General features: G+C 29.0%; 2 protein-coding genes across 17 annotated transcripts; one reads left to right on the top strand and one right to left on the bottom strand.

The window, feature by feature from the left end:
• Positions 1–568: 568 nt before the first annotated feature.
• On the top strand, positions 569–2,389 carry LOC107162003 (ubiquitin-conjugating enzyme E2 N). 2 transcript variants are annotated; one of them, XM_015508679.2, is made up of 3 exons: positions 569–721; positions 1,036–1,266; positions 1,506–2,389. In XM_015508679.2, exons 2-3 carry the CDS (start codon positions 1,169–1,171, stop codon positions 1,861–1,863), a joined length of 456 nt encoding a protein of 151 aa, XP_015364165.1. In that variant the 5' UTR covers positions 569–721; positions 1,036–1,168; the 3' UTR covers positions 1,864–2,389. The 2 variants fall into 2 exon arrangements, with proteins under 2 accessions (XP_015364165.1, XP_015364166.1); XM_015508680.2 differs by lacking the exon at positions 569–721 and adding an exon at positions 743–982.
• A 3,438-nt stretch (positions 2,390–5,827) lies between these two features.
• LOC107161997 (uncharacterized) lies at positions 5,828–22,817 on the bottom strand. Of its 15 annotated transcripts, none has more exons than XM_089218898.1 (24): positions 22,601–22,817; positions 19,462–19,658; positions 18,978–19,277; positions 18,752–18,889; positions 18,519–18,619; positions 18,319–18,467; positions 18,043–18,255; positions 17,824–17,973; positions 16,552–16,716; positions 16,275–16,487; positions 16,068–16,218; positions 15,486–15,726; positions 15,294–15,331; positions 15,147–15,229; positions 14,763–14,912; positions 13,584–13,623; positions 12,252–12,272; positions 9,294–9,436; positions 8,822–9,124; positions 8,287–8,469; positions 8,015–8,227; positions 7,811–7,930; positions 7,582–7,722; positions 5,828–6,838 (listed from the first exon to the last, which is right to left on the bottom strand). In XM_089218898.1, the coding sequence occupies exons 2-24, from the start codon at positions 19,620–19,622 to the stop codon at positions 6,767–6,769; spliced, it is 3,489 nt and encodes a 1,162-aa protein (XP_089075024.1). In that variant the 5' UTR covers positions 19,623–19,658; positions 22,601–22,817; the 3' UTR covers positions 5,828–6,766. The 15 variants fall into 15 exon arrangements, with proteins under 15 accessions (XP_089075024.1, XP_089075026.1, XP_089075027.1 ...); XM_089218900.1 differs by lacking the exon at positions 22,601–22,817 and adding an exon at positions 21,524–22,186 and having other exon boundaries at positions 15,147–15,226; XM_089218901.1 differs by lacking the exon at positions 22,601–22,817 and adding an exon at positions 21,524–22,185 and having other exon boundaries at positions 18,319–18,461.
• Positions 22,818–24,436: the final 1,619 nt, after the last annotated feature.

Below are 24,436 nucleotides of genomic sequence, written 5' to 3'. Positions count from 1 at the left end.
ACAATAAATTTACAAATACCTAATATCAATATTAAAATGTGAAATACATATTGTTTAACTATTAATTGTCTGACGCAGAAGTTGAGAAGTATACTTAAATAAATACAAATAAGTAACTACTACAGTATTTTTCATAATTAATAATGTATAAACAAATTAACAATATGTTGACAAGTATTTAACATTATAATAATATAATATTGATCTTTGGTATTTGTAATATTATAAAATGCCAAAATGGCATTTTTTTTACTCGGAGTCATAATGAAGTGTTTTTGGTGGGTTACAGTAAGAGTATACACGACCATGAACGCATCATATAATATTTGATATTATGATTATTAATAATATAAATAATAGTACACCCAAGGTGGATATATATATCCACCTTGAGTACACCATACTCGACACACGACACACGTTCCACACTTCCATCGGTGCAACTCGCTCTATACTCTATAGTCTAAACCACAGATATATAAACATATATATGTATGTTTATATATCTGTGGTCTATACTCGACGTGCTCAGTGCTCACAACTCTCGTCATAATATTATTATTATTATTATTACCATAGTCAACGCGGTATTAAACATTGAACACTCGAATGCGATCTCGCGATCTAATGTACGTCGTGGTATCCCATCAACTACCCCGCCGACATGTTTTCATTTCGTGATAATAAATAATATTTTCCAACCGAGAACGACTGATTCATAGTAAGTAATAAACTGAATCGTCGTGATTGTTCGTGAATATTAACGAGAACGGCCTAAGCCAAAACTTGTGTAGACTATAGTGCACTAGCACTATTATAGTCGACTGGCGCAGTTATTGCAGTTGTAGTCGTCGAACACCAACACACGCGACTTTATTGATAATAATAATTTAAAAATACGATTACACAACAAACACACGTCACACACACACATATACACATACACGCACACACACACTCTCACATATTTACTCCGAAACCGGTAAGAGAAGAAAATAATATCACACATAATACAATATTCACATTATTGTTTAGAACTGCAGAAGGCAACGACCAGCGCTCGGCATCAACAAACCGCCGCCGCAGCAGATTCCATATTTTCAGTGCGCTACGTATTCAGCATCCGTTCGATCATCTCTCTCTCTTAATTTAACACCATATTATTATTATGTCTGTGTTACCGCGGAGAATACTCAAGGAGACACAACGTCTGATGCAGGAACCGGTGCCCGGAATTAGTGCCAAACCGGACGAAGGAAATGCGAGGTGAGACGCATTTTTTCGCGCATAGTGTACTATCTATTGAAGTTGTCAGTGTCTATCCACTAATGTTGACCACTAATCACTATTGTTATTTGCGTGCGCAGTCTACCCTGTGCTTAGGACGCTGTTTGAATTACGTTTTTGTTTCGCGATTCTCTTGCACCTACCTTACGATAGTGGCGTACGTCGGTCGTTTAATTAATTAATTGCCTTATCAAATTTTTTTGTTTTTCATGCCTCAGGTATTTTCACGTCAAAGTCACGGGGCCCGAAGACTCACCATTTGAAGGGGGCCTGTTTAAGTTGGAACTATTTTTGCCCGAAGACTATCCAATGTCTGCACCAAAGGTTCGCTTCATCACTAAAATTTACCATCCAAACATTGACCGACTTGGAAGAATATGTTTGGATATACTTAAGGACAAATGGTCACCAGCATTGCAGATACGTACTGTTCTTTTGTCCATACAAGCATTGTTGAGCGCACCAAATCCAGACGATCCATTGGCAAACGATGTAGCAGAACTATGGAAAGTCAATGAAATAGAAGCCATACGCAATGCTAAAGAATGGACACGCATGTATGCCACAGAAAACTGAACTGTACGCTTTAAGTGAGGAGTATAAAAATAAAGTTAAAAGTTAATTATTATAATAATATAAAATACTCTGAATGAAAACCATTCTAAATCGAGCAATATACTTTATATATTTTTTTCCAACAGTTGTCTTTTAACTAATGGAAATTTATTAAGAATTATAGAAAATGGTAATGATGGAATATAATTGTTAACATATTGTTGTTCCCTCGAATTGTATTATTATGCCTTTGGTATGTAATCACAATGTTAACTTAAAAGGGTAGGGAGTTTTACTAGCCTATTCTACTGAATGAAATATAGAACTGTTAAAGTCATCAGTGAATACTAGTAATTTACTTATATATATATATTATATTTATGTAAAACTTATGTATTTTCATTTTAATGTTGTAATGCTTTTCATCAGTTATATCTTAATTTAAACTTGTTCGTAATCTTTTATTATTCAAATTTTTTTTTATGATTATTATTATATTGCTGAAATTCATCATTCTTGTGTGAATAAACATTTGTTTAAGACTTAACTAGCCTTTGAGTAAACTATTATGTACCCAATGGAATATTTAAATCACCATCCTAAACACTGGTTTTTTTTTACTGCTAAAATAAATTTTGAAATATAATAAATTTTTTTCATTAATCTTACATTTGCTCATTTTTCTAAAATAAAACTGATAAATTGGATATATTAAATCTTTATTAACTATAATGAGTAATGACTAAGCAACTCAGACAGTCTTATCACTTTAACAGGATATCAGTAAAATTATTTTATTGTTAGGATATATGAATAATTGGTTTTAGATTGTAAGACGCAGTTTTTATATCATTGGTTTTGCTGAGCAATACACTCTTATTCATTATTATTTAACCCTAAAAAAATTAATGACATCCACTTCACTTTGTTTGGGACAAAATGATTCTAGTTAAAAAAAAAATATTTGTAATGCCTTGTGATTCTAAAATTGCAATTAAATAATAGTTTACAATACCTTTGTTTTAATATTTTAAGCAAATTTGACATACACTATAATCTTGTCAATTGTCAATGAAAATGTTTGCATTTTGATTGTACTACAACTGTTGTATATTTGAAATAAATTGTATACATTAAATATGATCATTTTTTTAAATTTATATTTGTTAACTATAAGAAAGAGAAGTGATTTAAAAATGCATTATGTATGAATTTTGTATGAATTTTGTACTAGAACCTTAAAATTATAATACAGATTTATGTATTAAGCATTAATTAGAAATTTTCAGAAGCAGTGGATACTTCATAACTACAGAAATAAATTTAAAATAGTAGAATTTTTTTTTATTATTATTATTCATGGTACAGCTTCAATTGCTAAAGTTATTAGCTTGTAACAAAATTAGTATTTAGCACATAGTAAAATATGGTTATACAATAGGTTCTTAAATTAGATTATGTGTCATATCAATTTGTTTTTAAAATGTAATTATTTTGTTGGTGTTGTCATAGGTATGGCTGAGGGCTTCAAAGAGGTTGTCGGGCAATTTTAGATTTTTTTCTGGTATCTATATGGATAGGGCAGTGGATAAAGGAGATGCTTGACTATGAGAGGTTCTCCACAGGTTAGGCACATTACAGGTTCTTCTCTGCGCTTAAGATGTCCATCTTTGAGTGACCTATACATAGTCTACTGATAACTACTTCATCTTTACGGTTTGATGAATGGGGTTTAGGCCAGTATTCAGTAGTATTTTTTATTTCTCTTAATTTGTTATTGGGTGTGTGCCGCCATTCAGATTCCCATAAATTGGTACAAAAAGTGTTGACATTTCTGTGGATGTCGATGAGTGATGAGTATGTGCGTATTTCGGTCAGAGGGTTGTTTACTGCTTCACGAGCTACTTTGTCAGCTTTCTCATTGCCATCTATTCCACAATGGCCTGGTATCCATATAAACCGTATGTTCTTGTTGGCTTTTTCAACGATGTTGCTTATTTTGATTGCTAGGATGCTTGAGTGTAAATTATATTTCAAATTGTTTAAAGCGCTGAGTAGAATTTAATTTCAAGAATTCATCAAGATGTGTATTCCACATTTCATTTATACCACTTAAGAGCAGTTTCACTCTGCACAACACTAGTTACTAACCAATATAAATTTTTATTCAAAGTGCAATCATTTTAATCGTGGTATTTACAGAGCAAAAAAATATCCTCACAACTTTTTTAATATCTTATACAATATAGATAATGTACTAATGGCACATTTCTCTGTTTAACATTATATTTTTTGTATATATCCAAAAGGATGGTGACTGCCTCTGATCTACAATTAATTGAATCTATTTCTAATAATAGTATGTTATATTACATTACCATTATCATACATATCTTTAATTAGATAAGTTAACCCTGTTAAACTAATCTTTGCCCAGCACATTGCTTTTGACATGCATGTCAAATAGTCCTGTATTTTAGAGGTAGACCCGGGTTGGGTATATCACTCTTCCCTAAATTTCTCCAATACATGTTTATTAGTTTTCATTTGTTTTTAAATATGAAACATTTTAATGAAAGTACTTGAATGTATCGTATTGTTGATTTGTATGTGGACATTTATAATTCAAATATTTTTCTCATTTTTTTTGTAGATGGTGTAAAAGTAAACAATGCCAAATTGTACCATATTATTACTAGAACAGAAAATTATAAAATATTTGCTCTTTATTCTTATTTTTAAACAAATAAATATCACTAGTGTAACTATGGTTTGGGTGTTTTAACTCCCCCATTGACATTTTTAAACTTAATAAATGTATTAACTATTATTTGTATATGTACAAAAATTTATTTAAATGTATACTTCCCCCATTTTTAATAATTCTGGCTATCTTATCCACTGCGGACATCCAATTGTCCCAGAATTTTGATTAAACATAATTAATAGAAAAAAAAATACATTTGATTTGATAAATGATTAACTGATTTAATTAATGAGTTGATTGACTGATGATATCTATTATTTTGGGTAATTATATAAGCATTTATTGCTTTTCAGTTACTCATTCTGATTCATCACATTGAGTTAGTTTTTACTTTATTAATATGTTATAGAAACATAATGCTAGTTCGGTTTCACAATTATGGAAAAATAGGATGATAAATCTGTTGGTTAATGATAAAGAAGTGATGGGAACTGCAAACAGTTCAAATACTTCTTGTAAAAAAGTTGTGTCCGTGATATTTTTAAATATTTAATGTAGGAAAAACTTGAGGAACATGGAACCTATTAAATTTTTTTTTTTTATTTTAAAATTTAATATTTTCTGATCCAAACCTTGATGAAAATAATGCTTATTGACTTAAAACAAATTACGTTCATGAATACTCTTCATTCACAGTAACAAACATAATTTTAGGATGAATAGTGTTATACGTTTACACTTACTCTAGGTAAATTGCGTTTTATGAGTGTTGTTTCAAAATTTTAAATTTTAATTGTAAATGTACTCTTACTAGAAACACCAAAGGTCAACACAATATAGAAGATAATATTTACAACACAGAAAGCGTTTTTATTTGTTTGATATCTTTAATAAGAAAAAAGTTATTTTACTTTAAAAAATCTGATATTTTTAAGTTTTTCAAATTTCAACAACTTTTGATATATTAGTCTATCGATAAAATAATAATGCTCTGATACTTAAAATTCCCTTTTTTTCTTTCCTGCTCAAAACAGTTTTTCCTATTTAACGCAGTTGTAAGACAGAGACAACACATGCGGGTATCATGTCCTCTTAATATATTGTAAACCTTATACACTTGAAAAGTTTAAAAAAAAACTTTCAGTTGCTAACTAACCATCAAACCTTGGTTGTACATAAAAATTTTATATTTAAACTGGTTTAACCATATTTTAGAAGTTTATAATCATTATATTATATATAAATATATTATTATGTATAGATATAATATAATAAATATATATTTTAAATATTTATTTTATTTTTATTATAATACATAATATTCAAGTCTAATGACCACAATAAATATTAGGATTAAAAATTACATCATAACATGTTCATTCACGACAATGACTAGAATAATTAGGAATTAGAATTGTCACAGCTAATGCGTCCATAGACACATTTTATGTATGATACGTAAATTTGAGTTGTTCAAATGACAATAATGCTGTTGTGTATACAATGTTGTTGGTCAAAGTATAAATTAATACAATGCTACAGCAATGTCATATACATTAGCAATGAGATAATTATCACAAATAAAAAATAAAATAACAATAACAACATTAAAAAAAATAATAATAAAAAATACCAAATAAAATTATATATAAAAAAAACAAACATAATGTACGAAAAAATAAAATGTAGGGCCTTAATTAGATTGATTAGACTTAGAAAAACAATTCAATGTATAGTACAATAACATTATAATTTTTTGTGATATGGCAATATTGATAAATTGTGATTTAAATGTGTATGTGATGTATAATAAAACCATCATATAGAGAAGTTCTCTCTAATTATTTAGAGTTCCAAATCTCAAAATTCACAAAATAATAACAAAAAATATAAATTAAAAATTAAAATTAAACGATATTTGGAAAATTATTGTTTCCGTATTCCTTTCTTTTTTAAGATCCTTGATAATATTTATTTTAAAAAAGGAAATGGGAGGAAAAAATACCTGCAAGTTGAGTGCAAGAATCCTTTTTTACTGGTCAACAAACTGACCAGGTAGTGTAACGATTGTTCAGAGAAATACAAAACCTAATGTGTACAACATATTTTGTTGAAAAATATTGCCAAAATCCCACAAATACTCTTTTCCTCTTGACTTTTAACTCATAATGGCAAATTATGTTTACATTCATTGTATAGACTATTCATGTTTTAAGACTAGATGAATACAGGTGTTTCTTGACCAGTAAGAAGACGAAACATTGATGTCGGCATTGTTTTCATCAAAATCTGAAAAATAAATACATTAAAGAATATAAATATAATTATAAAATATTTAACATTGAAATTTTTAATATGTATAATATCATAAAATAAAAAATTTTAATTATCTATCACACTGTGCATGCAGCATTTATGTATGAAAATAACTAGGTTTCAGTATAATGATACTACTATACTCTGTTCAGCAAAAAGTGCAACTGCTATACATTCAAATAATATTGCAAGGTCTAATTTCTCCCACCTAGCTGTGCTCTCTTGCTGAATAAAGTATAGGTCACATTTAAAAATTTTAAGAATTTTATTTATTTTAATTGCACAATTGATTGTTTTTGATTAAATTTACATAAAATAAAATCACTAATCAGCTATAATATAACAGGTAAACCAATTAATTACATAATTAAGTAATTATCGCAGTATCACATTGTTTGAGTAAACAATAGAACAACTCAAATCAATAACTTCATTTATCAGAAATAAATTCAGATGGGCTTCAAAATATCAAAACCATTGGAATCAGTACACAATCCAAAAGCTAATATTTCAAAAAAGATTCATCTCAATACCACATTAATAATATTTATAAAAATAAAAATAAATGTCTCCGTTGTTTCTTTGTGAAAACATTTCATATTACAATCTATAGGTAATTTGTTACTGTAATTTATTTTTCTAAGCATTTAATAAGTTAAGTATTAATGATAAAAACTAGTTTTAATAGTAATAGCTATAAGACATTGTTTTGTTACTTCTCCAACTGAGGTTGCCAGCAGGTTGACAATTTTTTCATGTGGCACAGCTACCACACTTTGATTGTTTATTTCAATAATTCTATGGCCAACTCGTACGCCACCACGTTCTGCAATTCCACCACGAAGTAAACTGCATATCTGTTATATCAAATCAAAAAAAATACATTTTAGATATATTTAAATTTAAATACAATATTATAATAAAATCAATAGCATTATCACTTACCACACCATTTTGTACACTAAAACCGAGCTGATATTTTGTGTCTGGTCTTTTTATTTTCACTTCAACCACAGGGGCACATGGAACAACAGTTAATTTGATTACTGTTTGAGGTTTAGAATTCTTTAAAAAATAAAAGAAAGAAAAACAATTTATTAAAATTAAGTCAATAGCAATAGTTTGATGAATAAATTCATTAGACAATACCTTAATATAGTTTTGACAAGTGGATAATGGCAGGCCAACTAATGATACACCATTAATAGCAATGATTTGATCACCAATATTTAACTGGCCACAGCGTGCAGCTGCTCCAGCTGGAGCTAAGTTGGCTATCACAACAGTAGGTAACATGGAACCCCAACCCGACTCAACAATCACAACACCGAGTATTTCACCTTTAGATTTTGGCACTACAACCTGACAGAAAAACAATCCAATAAGTATAACTGAGATAAATTAAACAAACTATAACATACTTCTTTTTGCAACTCTTTTTTTGCAAACATTTGTAATTCATCTCCAAATATTTCTTGTGAATTTAACACTTCTTGGTAATCCATTTCTTTGACAAAACTATGGTCCTCAATACCGTTTGCTTTTAAGAACTCCATATATGCCACTTGGAAGGCCTGGCCAATAGATTGAGCGATAAACTGTGCCTACATATAATAAATATAATTATTAAAACAAAATATAAAATTTACCTAATTAAAATAATATGTTCATTAATTCAATACTTCGCGGTAAATAATTAGGAAAAATTGGTAGCCATCAATTTAAAATTTTCAGTTAAGTTTAAACAAAATAAACCATCATTATTAATATAAAAGGTATCAAATGTTTTTAAAAACTACATAGTTAATATCAATAAATGAAATGTGTCAGTCAATTTACACTTGAGTAAATATAAAAAAAACCTACCTAAAAATGATGGATTCATTTTACTATCACTAGTATTATGTCAACTTCTAGATATAATTATAAATGATTTAGATATTTTAGATATCTTACTTCATCGCTTTCAAAAACGTGGCATATCATTTTAGGAGTTCTGTTGTTGGCAGTTTTGTCAATGCCGTTTACACTTGAAGTCACTAATGCATTATCCGTGGTGGATTCAGATGGTTGGTGCGTAAGGAAACAACGTCTTCGGGCCATTAATACAACTAGTTCACCAATATCAGCTATATAAGAAATGGTCCTGAGGGCATGGTCCATCATGATTTCTTTCAAGTCAGTATTGAGAACCATTATTTTTTCAGTTGATATAAAAAGATCCACTTCTGTACTTGGCTGAGTCTCGCCATCAGGAGCCTGCCAAAACAAATAGAAATTATTTTTGCAATACAATTAATATAAACACAGTTGATTAATTTTACTCATCAAACTTACCAAAGCCTATTATTATCCAAATGTAACGAAGCAGAATAAAATAAATTGAATACACAAAAGATTTAAAACAAAATAAGATTAGTAACATTACTTTTATTCTAGACACAGCTTCTTCGGCTTGCATCATCCTAGTACTTTTTGTTGGTTGTCCTTCACAAGCCAACTGCGTAGAACCCAAGTAGCGCGCTCGGAATAAAACACCTTCGATTAGTACTGCAGGTTCATGAATCATAACTAAATACCAAATAAAGATTTAAAAATATATGAGAACAAATTTTAGGTATGTATACTTAAAATAGTTTTGCAAATTTAAATTCACTTTCACATTCATACAATTTGAATCACTAGTCTTGTAAGGTTTTAATATAAGGTCATAATATAATATTAATATGTAATAAATTAAGAAAATTTGTACTGAAGTATTAGATATTACTATTTCTTTCTAATATTTTGCATGAATATATTATTAAAGTTTAATCGCTGACAATTTCACAACGTTTTAAGTATTGAAAGCGAGTGTTTAATGTTGATTATAAAAGTTGTGTGTTTCATTGGACTTACCGTGCAATCAAGTGCAATATTGTGTTAATTCCGTGTTGTGCAGTTGATCAAAAAAATCAAAATAAAAGCAATATTGTTAGTGTTAGAATAATGAATAAATAAATTTACAAAAAAATAAAATGGAAATAGTATTTTAAAAATATACTACACATTCTAAGTTATAAAAATTTAACAGCTATCATTAATTTCTTTTTTATTATTAAATATTAACAATTGTTAATTTTTTCACAACACAACTAACAGATCGAAGAGCTACACAATGTCAAAATATATACTATTCATTCACAATACTATAGTCTAAATAATTAATATTAATTGTTTGTAACTTAACACACAACTTCAGTCATAATAATATTAAATAAAACATGCAATCATAGAAGCAAGGAAAGTAAATTATATAAATAAATCCAAATCAATTTCTTTGGACAAAAATTGAACATAATTCCGCAGTTAACTAAATGGTATATTTTAAAATAAAAAAAGAGGGTAAGTCGTTGATGTCGCTCTAATGTACAGTAGGTTACAAGTGGGTTACTGTAATGGATGGAATTAAATTTGAATTCAATGATATTATATCATTGTATACGAAAAACGATTCTGAGCGGAGATGGTTTATCTGTCTAGGATATATTATATATTATTAAAAATTTTCAAATCTTAGATTTAAAAAGAAATTTTTATATGAATTTCTAGCTTAAAATAATTTGCGAATTTTCGTGATTTTTACGTATGTTGTCAAATTTTAAACTTTGAATGCTTATAAAAAAAATTGTGACTATATTTCTTTTAGTTTTCAACTGCTTTTGTAAAAATATGTTAGGAGCCTTGTATTTAATTTTAAAATCTTAGATCTAAGAAGAAAAACATATATGAATTTCTATCTAAGATAATTTGAACACAACCGTAATTTTTACGTATTTAGTCAAAATTTGAACTTCAAATGCTTATAAAAAAAAATTTTTCAACTGCTATTGTTACAATGTAATGGAAGCCTTGTATTAAATTTTCAAGCTTTACTACCCAACAAATACATTTTTATCGATATTAATTTAAAAAACTAATAATGATCGAAAATTGCATATGTCTATAAATACTTCAACTTAAGTCGAACATTTTTGAAAATTGCATGGTGGATAGAATATAATTTATATAAACATTCGGTGAAAATTTCATGTATCTATAGTCGTTTGTTTTAAAGATAAAAACCTAAATCGATTTTGTCGAAAACTGATTGTGCGTAAAATTTCACATTTTTTCCTTAATTTTTAGTTTGTTTATCAAGATTATTTAGAAAAATATTGAGAATTTTTTACTTTTGACCCCCCAAAGTACCAACTAAATTCACTTTCTGATCTAACAAGGTACTGAAGTCGAAAATCGAAGCTCTTTTACTGCCCCAAAACGTGATGGCAGACACAAAAAAACTAATTAATTAATTAATAAAAAAAACACACACATCATGGTAAAATCAATATATTCCTCGTTCCGCTCAGAATCTAAAAGTTAAGAAGTTAACATTTTAAAACGTCTAAAAATTGCTTAAATAGACCCAAAATATTTTGAAAACTATATTGGTCCTAAAACAGCTAAAATAAATATTTTGTAAAAGTTTCAAACATCTGTATGAATATTAGAAATAACATACAATTTATTATATTGTAATATTTAGGTCCTTCATTTTTGAATTTCAGGAAAATAACAAGATCGATTTGGTCGAAAACAGGTGTTGCTTAAATATTCTACTTTTTCCGTATTTTTTTTTATGGGTTTTCCCGAATATGCATATTATGTTGAAAATAATTTTATATATTTGACCACTCTTTCACCCCAATTCATGAATTAGATCCAATATTCTACCCGAAACCACCTCAAAGTTCAAATTTAAAGATTCAAACATTTTTCTGATATAAAAAGACACACCCAAAAAAGAATATTATTGAAAAACCAATACATTCATCAAATCGCTTAGAAACTTAAGTCTAGACTATCATGACAGGGCCTGATTCGGCCGGTGAGCCACCGAGAAAATCTAGGTGGGCCCGCCGATGATCGTGATCATGACTGATGGGCATTTGGCTGTAGCTTAATTTTTATTTGATAATAAGAACCTAATATGAACATTAGTGAAAAATCTGATTGAATCAAATCAAAAAAAAAAAAACACACATCATGGTAAAATCAATACATTCCTTGCTCCGCTCAGAATCTAAAATGATTTAGAGAGAAATAGTAAGGTTTTTAAATTAAAAGCGGAAAATGATTTAGCCAAAGTAATATTTATAATATAATTATAAAACTCAATAATAACATAAACTTATAAAAATTTAAGAGTATAAACAATTTAATAGAAATTAATTTAATATTGTAGTCATAATAATTATATATGTATGTATATATTATATAAATACATATTAATTTTAATGTGAAATATTAAAACCGTGCAGACATAGTTATGAAAAAATAATTATTCATTCTTATCAAAGCATACCTGTTTGGTGTTGAGGTATTCCTAACGGAATAACAAAAACAAAACAAAGCTGTTAAGATACATAATATATAATAGTATATTTACACATCAATTATAATGTTCTGATGGGATATTGGGTGTTTTGGGCAACATAATCACATAATATATAATTTGTATTAAATATTTAAAAACTTTTGTAAATGCATATCTGAGAACCAAGTGTAATTATAGTTTCTTTTATAATTTAATTATTCATATTATAAAAATGTAATTGAAAATTTTAAATAATTTATTAAATATTTTATTTTAATTTAAATTACAAATGTCAATAACACAGAAAATTGCTTATATATATTTTTGATTTTTTAGATGTAAGCCACATAACTATGTACTTTATCATATTTTTTTTCCTACTTCCCCCACTTATCTGCTTTGTGAGAAAAATGAATAATAATTGGTTAATAACACCAGGAAATTATAAAAAAGTAATATTCAATGTCTTACCATGAAAAACATATTTTAAAAGATATCAAAAATTAATGTATGATATAACAGACAAATGATATGATTTTGATTGTCAAGTTGTACATACAGTACATTTTTAAATTATTACCTATATTTTTCATGATATTCCAACATGGCGCATATATAATACAGTGTAACTTTTAGTTAGTGTTTTTACATTTTTTAAGACTTGATTAGTTGCTTATCCTAATTTTACACTTACCCAACCACACCTTAATTATAACCTTTGAGGATCCATCTTTAATTATATTATTTTGGACTATTTTTAATTAAAAAGTTGAATTTTTGTAATTTAATAAAACTAATAGGGATTAAGAAAATTGTCTTTCAAGATATCAAATTCATAAATAAGTATAATACAATTTGTTTAATAGACTTTCTCCCATACTAACTGTATATATAATACAATTAACAACTAATATACTACTAGCTTCGCTTAAAAACTAAATATATATATATATATATATATATATTAATTAAGTTTACTAATTAGCAGTTATTATAATTTATGTATAACATAAGATATTTGTAACTAACTAACTTGAAGTTCTTTGCTGCTAACAGGCAAGCTGATAGCAAGTGTAAAAAGCATCATTATTCATCACCTCAAGTTAAGTTAGTATTTTAGTTAAGCAAAATTATCATTAAAATAATATTTTAATATAAAGCCTTTAAAGTGTTGCAATTAAAGCATTGAAACAAAACCATTATTGAAAACTGCTGAAAATTGCTTCTCAATTTTCCATGCGGCATATAATAATATATTAGCACTTATTCACTTTTTACAATTTATTAAAAAATTTATTTCATCATTTCCATTTTACTGACCTTCTTTATTGCGAGCTTTCTTCTTAGTTCCATCTTTCTCCTATGGGAAAAATGTTATCATCAATAACTCAAACAAATATATTTTGATATTTTAACAATCAAACATAAATATAATTAACAACACTTCATTCAAATATTCGATACAGAGAAATAATACTACATAAATAATTAATGGATTACAAAATGTATAAAGCATTTATTTGTATGGAATTAAGCTGATACAATAAAAATAAAAATCATAACAACAAGTGATTATAAAATTGAGTTTACAACATTAATTTGAACAGACTATTTTAGAAAACTCATAAAAATACTTGATTTTTACATAAAACATATTTATTTTGAAATTTGAGTTAAATATTTTAAATAAACAACTGACCTACAATTTTCAAAAGTCTTCCATATCCTTTGGTTCTAAGTAAAGTCAACATTTCTATGATTATTTTTATTTAAGTATAAATTATTTTTACCTATATATTTTGTAAAACAATAAAATATTGATCAACTAATCTCAGAAAATGTTTAAATAAAATTTGGATGTGATAAATTACATTTTTAAGGAATTTGTAAGATTTTCAAACAATTGCATAATAAATAATAATATATATTTTCTCGTAAATAAAATTTAATTAAGAAAATCATACATCTAAATATGAATCTGTTAAACATATTTATCCGAAACTTAAAGCAGGTAAAAAACAAAAGAAAATACAATTTTAACAAAAATGTAAAAGTAAATCATACTTAATTAAAAAGAATATAGTTCAACATCAATAACTGAAAAAATGTAAGTTACATTTTTTTTTTTTTTTTTTTAAATTTTAGCAATAATTTATATGAGTTGATTTAAATGATTTTTAAAAATCACATACTTATTAAATCAAATACTTATTATTGCAATTCTAAGATAATTAACTAGTTACAGTAATTGTGAAAGAATATTTAAAATAATGAATTAACACTTAAAATCAATTTATTAATCAGCAAAAGGTGCTAATTTTTTTAAAACATCACTTGTTGTGAGAAATTCAGGTAGAAGGTACTAATTAAAAGCTAATGCAAATACAAAAAAAAAACAATTGTGTCATATTGATGATAAAGAACTACAGCCAAAATACAAATCAAATCAAACTAACTATTAAAATCTCTAAAATTGAACACAAAAGCACATAGGCAAACCTTTTTGGTAGGGTTAAGGGTTTGGGCTACGATGAATGGTTTTTCAATTATAGCAGCCGGTTCTACGGGTGCAGGATGTGAGGACGTATTGCTTGATGACGACGTCAAATTAAACGGTAACATAGACCGTGTTTTTGACTTCTTCCAGTCCTGTAGTGATATTTTATACAAAACTAATTTGTTTTCTTTTAATTTTTAATAACTTAAATACTTGTTTTTTTTTCAAAAATTAAAATTAAAAATTAAAATAATTGACCGACTGGGTTAGAAACACATGTCACAATTGCTCAAACAATAGACGCCACTTGAGTAAATACTATAAAACCACTAGGGGTTATCAAAGTGTTAGGAAAACAAATTTTATAATCTATTTGAAAAACTTACAGATTTTTCATCGAAGAATCCAGTGTCATCAGTTCTTTGTTGTCCTAAAAGTCTATCAGTTTCTAAGTCTGTATCAGCTTCTTCTAGTAAATAAACATTAATAAGTAAAACTAAAAACCAAAAAAAAAATAATAAGTGTATCCATACCTTCGTCGCCGCTAGGTCCAGATCCAGTTCCTCTATGCCTAGTAAAAAAATGTGTGGATTACGATAAAAATAAATAATGTTATGTTACAAATTCTAATTTCTACATTCAATCTTAAGCGATAAGCATTATTAATATTTCATAATATTAGTCAATTTTATTTTGCAACTTTGTTTAAAAAAATTATAATGTACCTAGGTACCCAAATCGGTAAGTCTTCAGTTTTTGCAGTATTTGAATTTGTACTATCTTTACTAGGGCTGCAACCTGGAGATATTATATCATCATCCACATTAGTAGTTTTTAAGGTTTTTGTTTGTCTAAGACTAGATCTTATTTCATGAATAGCAGCTTCAACTAAATCAGCAGATTCATTGCCACTACGATGTGCTGTTGGTGCTGGTGGAGGTGGAGTTCTACTCTCATCGGGTCTCACTAAAAACAAATAATTGTTAAGTACTAAGTAACTTTTATGACACAGGAATATATATTTAAACATAATTGTGTATTGTATATTTATTTATTATATGATTATTAAAGATGGGTTTACAAACTTTTCAAAACTCAAGGAAAATTTAGTTTTAAATTTGTACATCTCAAATGGTTTTATTAGCTCAGAATAATCAAGTTTGAAATGTTCAAATTACAGTAGATAGCATAAAAAATTATTTTTGTTAAGTGTAGATAATGATTTACTATGATTACATTTTTAATAACATAAATTAGATGCAACCACTTTAACTTGAACTATTAAGTATATTTATAAACTAACAAACCTAGTGAATCCAATAACTGAATTCCAGTTTCTTGGTTATTGGAATGTACCTCACTTGCATTTGCATCAATGCTATCACATTTACTGGCCCTATTTGTACGTTCTATTATTTCTCTTTCAATCTCACTAATTTGTCTTTTCATTAATAATACCTAAACACATAAACATATTATATAAATCATAAAAACATAAAAATACAATTACATACAGTTGGATTATTATTATCAGTATCACTGGTGTGACCACTAGACAATCCATCTTCTAACACTGGCATGGTGATACATGTTACACCACATAATGGAATTAAGTGTTGACCATCTACCATAGAAGATGATTCACCATCACTACCAATACCAGCATCTTCACAGTCTGTTACTTCAGGTGATAAAGTAACATTACGACTATATCTTCCAACACAACTCTAAACAAATATTCATTGTACATTATGTAATTTATATACTCAGCAATTAAATAATTATACATACTTGATGAACTCCAGCTAAACATCGAGAACCATCTGATGATGAATCATGTTTATGTGGGGATAACTGTGAATTTTTGTGGACATCTTCATTTGATAGATGCATGCCAACATATGTATTACTTTGTTCAGAAACTGGTATTCTTCTTCGTAACTCATACTCCAAATCCTAGGAAATGTTTAAGTTAATCAAATAAAATCATCAAATTCTATTTATTACTAATAAAGTTATAACTATAGTACGGCTAGCAAAACTAGGTGGTTAACTGTTGTATGCCAGGCTACCATTTTCATGTAAACCAGGAGTTTTAAAAATATTATTTATTAAATGAATAGTTGATGTAACTGTGTTTCAATTATTTTATGAAAATGTTGTGTATCCTCACATCATATAATATATAATCATATAAGGTATATCTTGCCAGAAATTTGTCTCCAGGATCGCGACGGTCAACCACTAAGTTTTGCTGGCCGTGCTTTAATAAGTAATAATCAGGGCTCGGGACTTAAAGTATTTGCTTATTTTTATGGATTGACTTAAAATGTAGCATAGTGCTATGGAAATGTATATCATGTTATAATACCTTTAATTATTATGAAGTTTGAAAGTGCTTTTATTCGCTTGTTTCAGTGATTTAAAAAAAATGTTTATTTCCAGTTTTTCTGATAATTTTTGGTTATTTGACCAGTATTTCTACGTTTTTATGTTTTCTAATAATATAAATATTGTTTACATTTTATTTTTCAGAAAATCCATAAAATCTTTAAAGTATCGAAAGTGAAATTTATTTTATAATATAAGGATAAAGATTTATTTTTATTTTGTTTGATTTTTTAATTTTTTGATAAATATTTATGCAAAAATTTAAGTTTTTAAATCATTATTTAAGTGCTTATGATGATGCTTTTAAGATCTTTTTTAATGGTTTTAAGTTCTATAAGTCCCGAGCCCTGGAAATAATTAACAATAAAATGCAAAGCGATTCACTAAATACAATATATTAATTTTTATAACCAACATTGTCGCCACTCAACGACCATTAAATCCACCCCTGCTTCATGAATATACTACCATTCATAATAATTATAATCATTAATCAACAAAAATATAATATATTAAGTTATATGTAAAATAAATTATAAATCATTTAATATTAATGTATAATAAAGTAAAATCTTGTCTAATTTTGTGTAAAAAAAATTGTTCAAGACTAAGGCATATACTGTGCAATGATTGTGAAGATATAATATCATGAAAATAAATATAATTTGATACCTGGAATTGTAACTGTTGAGTATCCTGATTTTCAGCTCCTGATTTAAAGAATTCTTCTAAAACTTTTCTTGTCTCTGAAAATTCATACAAATAATCGAAATTCATAGTTGGAGATGGACTGGAAGACCTAGAATCATCTTGAATCACTCTCTAAGAAAAATTTAAATTATAAAGATTATTAACAATATAATATTGATACTATTTATACAATAAGCATACTTGAGGAAATCCTGGTCGAGGCATATAAAGTGTAGGAGATGATAATAAAGAAGGCATTGATTGTTCTTCCTCCCTGTATTGTTTTGGTGATCCATTAAAATCATTTGCCTGAATTTCACATTGAGACCTAATTAATCCATCAGTGTTTTCAGTGCTTGATATTTCTGATCGATTACTATTAGCAATCATATTTATATCGCCATTTTGACTAGTCTATCGAAAAAAAAATAAAAAATATTAGTCACCATTAAAATATAAAAAAACAGCCATACACACTTTATAATTTAAATGATGTTGACAAGAATCAATTATTTGGTACGTATTTTTATGATGATGTAATCCATAATGCCCAATTGAACCATCGTGTTGAACTTTATCCCACATATCATTATGTATATCATCAAACAAAACTGGATCATCTAATTCTAAATAAATTTAAAAAAAAATTTATTTCATTTTTACACTTATTCACTTACCTAAGGATAATGGTCGTTGATGTTTGGTTGGCTTTACATCAGTAGGAAATACTACTTCCGAAATCTCTCGTGAAGATTCAGTACTAGAAACATCAAGTCCCCTACAAAATGCATTATATATAAGCATTAAATATAAAGTTTTAAAAATAATATTGAAGTGTAAATAAAAAATGTATGTACCTACCATAAAATGAAACTTTCTAATAAAATACCAAATTACATTTTTGACTTACTTATTGCGAAGTTCCCATACCCGGCCAGGTGATTTGATCCAATCAACTTCTGTAGGCAGAGGTAACTGACGAGTTTTTCGCCCAGGTTTACTTCGACTTTGACTATAGACTTCTCGACCTCCAGCAATTTCAATTATTCTGCAAGTTAATCACAAATACAATTTAAAATAGTTTGAACCATATAAATGATAAACTTTTTAAGAAAATTTAGAAAGTAATAACAAACCTTGAATCTCTCAATTTATATGTAGATTGTTGATTGATTTTATTTGAGTTTCTTGTTCGGTTGGCAGCCCCAATGTCTACATTACACATGCCTCCAGATTCACTGGATGCATTCTTGATATCAGATTCATCATCATCATCTTCATCCATGTTTTCATTAATTTCTTCTTCATCGTCTTCAATACTAGTTTCTAATGATGAATCTTGACTAGCATCACTATCACTTCTTCTGCGAGTTCGAAATTTTCTTATTCCACGGATGCTACGTTTTCTAGTACCATTTCCACGTATGTTATCACATCTTTTAAATAACAAAGAATGTTTTAAATTAAACCTTAAAATTAAAGTAAATATAACTTGTTGAAGTGGATCTCCAAGGAATCAGTAGAATAATACGTTAAGGAATTTTTTATCAAAGAACTCGGGAATAATGACTGTATAAAGTAGAAAAAAGTACTAAGCTTACTGTATATTCAAATTAATACCTATTTCTTTGACGTTCATTTGACTGAGTCAAATCCATATCATGGTCTGTGTCGTCGTCACAGAGGGGATTTAAATTTAAGTCTGTAGATCGTACAGTAGATGGGCGACACTTAGGGAAAATCTTAGATAAATCATCATTGTCCAGTTTCAAGCCTATCATAGCTTTTCAAAATACGGGTCCCACCGTTTCTGAAATCTAAAACAAAAAAATATATAAAAATTTTTATTTACAAATTAATCAACTATTGTCAGCACTTAAATGATGAAATATTATAATGTCCTAAAAAGTATAACAATTATCAATAGATTTTACTGGAGTTACCAAAATATTACCAAATATTACCTAGAATATTTAAAAACAATACTGGGTGGATGTTAAAATTGTTTTCTTACAAAACAGCCATTATTAAAAACATATGCAATTTGGCTACATTGTAGTTGTTATGGTAACTAACAACTAACATTAGAAGTTCAAGAAAAGATCAATTAGTAATTTGTTTATACCGCAAACCCAACATAGACACTATTGTACTTCAATACTTTTAGTCTAATACTGCTCAACTGCTGTATATATTAAAGTACATGTTTTGAGTACAAAATAAGTATTGTAAATACATAATGTATATTTTTTACAACTAAACCAGTGATATTGATTTAATTACAATAACAATATTAGTGTATATTATATGTATTAATTACAACTGTATCTAGATAAATTTATAAATTTGACAAAGATACTACTAAATAAATATTTTTTTTATTATTTAATACTGTTTTAAAAGATTATTATTTAACCACATAGACATTTTATAAATTATCATTTATAATTAGCATACCTATGAGCATATTGTATAATATATGACTTAAAAATGTAAAGAAAAGAACCATTCAATGGCGACATCTTATAGTGTTATGTCAAGGTGTAATTTTGATTTAGGTTTTTTATTTAAACGTCGGAATTTTTTTATGAGTCATGAGTGAATTATGATAACACAGAAACATTTCATGAGCATAATTAAATGCTCGTGTATTATATACATTAATATCCGCTAATAGCACACAACATGAATCACCAAGTTTATTAGGTACGTATGTATATTTATAATTCTTCTATTCATACAATTATACCGATTGTTTAAATAACAAAACTGCTATTACACTTGTTATTTTTAATTATGAAGAATGTAGATTATACCTATCAATTGCCATTATGTGTATAATATTGGGTTGGTCAATTATGAAATTTACGACATGATTGAATGATCACACAAATCTATCATGAGTATAAGAAAATTAAATATGAAAGATTATAGGTATTGGACTACGAAATAATTATATCCAACATTAAATATTATCTTAGCAGATAATTATACAACAAAAAATATACCAAACAATATTAGTTGATAATAATTACTCATAAATTGTTGGACTTACAGCATAAGTAAAAGACAATAATAGACAACAAATAGTAGATAATATATTGACAATGAAATGACACCATACGTTTTAAATGAGTCAAGAAAAATGTCAAAAATTAAGTAAAAGTCTCAGATACTAATACAAACTCCTAGAAATTTATAAGTTATCCAAATGTAATACATCATTTTGTTTCAAATGTAAAATGTATCAAAATAAATGGAATGTAGACAGGTATAGTTCTTTATCAAAAATTGTTGTAGCGTGTAATAGACGGTAGTTTAAATTTAAAATATCAGAACATAAAGGGCTGACGAGTAAAAATTTTAACAGTACTTTTTGACTTGATGGTCAAACTAGAAAGGGTCAATGTCACTAAGAATTCGATACAAATTTAACGATACTTGCCTAGCAGCTAGCCCACAAATGGTCACAACTACTAGAAACGTGATCAGACTAAATCTATATGGTCACAGACAGAGAGAGACCTTAACTGTCCGTTAAGGCCAAACGCTTCTGGGGCGTTTGTGACTGGCTTTTCGAGGAAGCCGCATCAGTAGTTGACATCCAGAGCTCGGTCACAGCGCCGGACACACGCGATTGCCGACAACATTAACGCAGTAACAACAAATCGATGTGGCTCACCTTCCGAAACAGATGGATTTATATTTTGCCGACATTAAATTTCTAATGACGAAACGGCGGTTGCACGGTGCGTCGACGGTCCCGGCCGATGGCACTAATGTTGACAACTGGCACGGCGAGTCCAGCCCGGTGGCGGTGGCGGGCAGAAATCGGAGCAGCAGACGCCGCCGTCGTCTCGTTCGTGGCCGTCGGGTCGAGCGACAGTCGTACCGCCAGCACCGATGTACAACAGTGAAACGACCAGCGAGCACGGCATACGCGTGTACGCGAGACTAGAACGTGCGTGTATGTATGTTTGCGTGTACTGCTTGTTTACGGGCGCGCGAGCGTATGTACGTGCATGTGTGTGTGCGGGCGCGAGCTGTGTGTAGTAGTGTAAGTGTAGTACTGCTGGTGATAACGTTATTGATTGTCCGTCACTCGCGGCGCGGACGAAACGTTCGGAAAAACGTGACTCACGCGGACCACAACAGCCGGAGTGGGAGGGAGGCTAGCGTGTGCCGTGTGGTAGTCGGACGCGACAGACCGACGTCGCGCGCGCGTTGCGTGTGGTACATATTCGCGATGTGTGTCGATCGCGCGGCAGACGTGGACCGCACGACAGACGGACGGACGGCGTTCCGTTGTTCCGGCAGCGGCAGGACCGCGGACGCTGTCGGAATCGATCTAACAGTCGGGGGGGACCACGCCTGCAGGGATCGTCAGGCGCGCGCCTTCAAAATATTATTATTACATTAAATTGATAGGTAAACGGTCTCGGCGGTATTTGGCTTCGCCAAATCGGTAATAATAGTAAATAAATAATTATACATTGGTACCCTATAATCCGCCGAGGATTGTCTGGTAAATAGCCTGAACACAACTCAGCGCACTCGAACTTCGAAGGCAGTGTTGTAGTTAGTTATACCGCTGTTGTATATTTTACGCACTTGTTATACACACAAGATATACCTATTGTCACATGGATATTATAATTCAATGGCATTATTTATGTAATAGCTATATACATATATAGTGTTTAAATGTTTAATGATAATGTATATGTATGTATTATGTGTATATGATATAGGTATATACCGCGTCTAAGACGTGTCGACGCGTTGACGTGTTGTATATTCCGCACGTGAGTCGACTGCTGTAGGAGGCGGCGTTGTCGGCGTACTATAATAATAGTATCATGTACAACCATAATACTGTCACTAAAACTTGAGTAAAACGTTCGTCATATATATACTCATGAGCAGAGTCACGCGGCGGTGTACGGAGAGATCGCTGTCCGAGTTATTATTTACATTATGTATTATATATAAATACGCGTTACATATACTTACATGTTATGTGCATGTAAAGTATGTGTGTGAGAGGGTTGTTGACTCCGATGGAGCGCATGTGCGAAATAAATTTTGTGATTATCGGATGCTGCGGCGGCGTACTAAGAGGGTCAACAGCAGTGGAGAAGGATGATGATGACGCTGTCTCGCAGTCTTCGCGTTAATCGTGTGCGTATGTATCATCTGTGCGAGTGAATTGTGCGCGCGCACGTAGAAAGATTGCCCTAAGGTCCATCTACTACCCAAGGAGGATATTCACTTCGTACAAAACCGCGAAACGCAGCACTTTAATATAATATATTTAATATTATATTATATAGGTATATGTACTTACCTATTTGGGTCCCAATATGCAATAGCAGATACCCCATGGCCCATGTTAAAAATCATACTGTACTATATAATTACATATTTATGAGTTGATTTTTATGTTAAAAGCTATATACTCAACCAAATAACATTTTCACTCCCATTTTAACAGACTGTCTAAAATTTAAATTTGAATAAAACGATTCACACTTATGAGTTATGGTTTTAATTATATTGATTATTGATAAAGATTTAAAATTTAATTTCAAACTAAGATTTTTAAGAGATGAATTTATCGTTCGTCATCCATTTCAAATTTCAATACTTACAAAATCAGCTGTATTATATACATCACCTCGAGTTATGGTTGGTCAGTTAGTGAACTTCTAGTTTTAATATTGTGTAAAATTTCCCAGAAATTATATGGACCCATTATTTATTATTCGTCTGAATTTTAAGTATAGGACGTAAAGGACATAACTCAGAGGCATATTAATATTTTATAGATCGGGGGCTTTTTATTCTGTTGTTTAATGGGTATTCATTTTTGGTTATACAGGTAATATGTTGCAAGCAATATATTTGTTTGGGTCAACTGATTATTAACATCATAAGGACATTATTATATTAATAACTATTTTAAAGTGAGGTACTTCACATTTTGACGCCCCACAGCTACAGCACTAATATAAATTATTACATTATTTATAATCACAATAAATATACATAAAAGTAAGAGAATAAAAAAAACTTTTGTAAGTTGTGTTTAAACCTGCATGATTCTCTTATACACTTATCAGATAAATTATTAAACAATTTTAAAATATTGCTACATTGCGTTTTTATTTGGTCCTCGGTGTTGTGTTTTCAAAAGTTTGACCAAATACACCGTATAATACCTACAATTTTTAATTTTATGTGAAATATACATAAAATGTACGACTATATGTGATATAGTTATGTTTATTTATGTATTTATGTGTGACTTGCCGATTTGTAGTTGCCTTAAAACTATATTATGCTGTGTATGATTTAGCAGAATATAAAAAGTACGAACTCATAAATCATAATACTAGAAACGAAATTTAATAAGAAAGCACACTGATTAATGCTATTAAATAAGTCCAATATTGTCACTACCTAGCAGGATTTAGTAGGTATTATCAGAATATTGGTTGTTGCTAAAGTGGGCAATATGGTAGCCGTATGCACCGTGGATCAGACGATACGATCACGTTGTCTATAGAGACTGATGGGTGGTAGGTGACTTAAA

This window comes from Diuraphis noxia, unplaced genomic scaffold (assembly GCF_037042655.1).
Source record: "Diuraphis noxia isolate RWA-SAM2 unplaced genomic scaffold, SU_Dnox_SAM2 contig0002, whole genome shotgun sequence".
NCBI classification, from domain to species: domain Eukaryota; kingdom Metazoa; phylum Arthropoda; class Insecta; order Hemiptera; family Aphididae; genus Diuraphis; species Diuraphis noxia.
The sequence above is the reverse complement of the archived record's forward strand: the minus strand, read 5'-3'. Positions and strand labels throughout refer to the sequence as shown.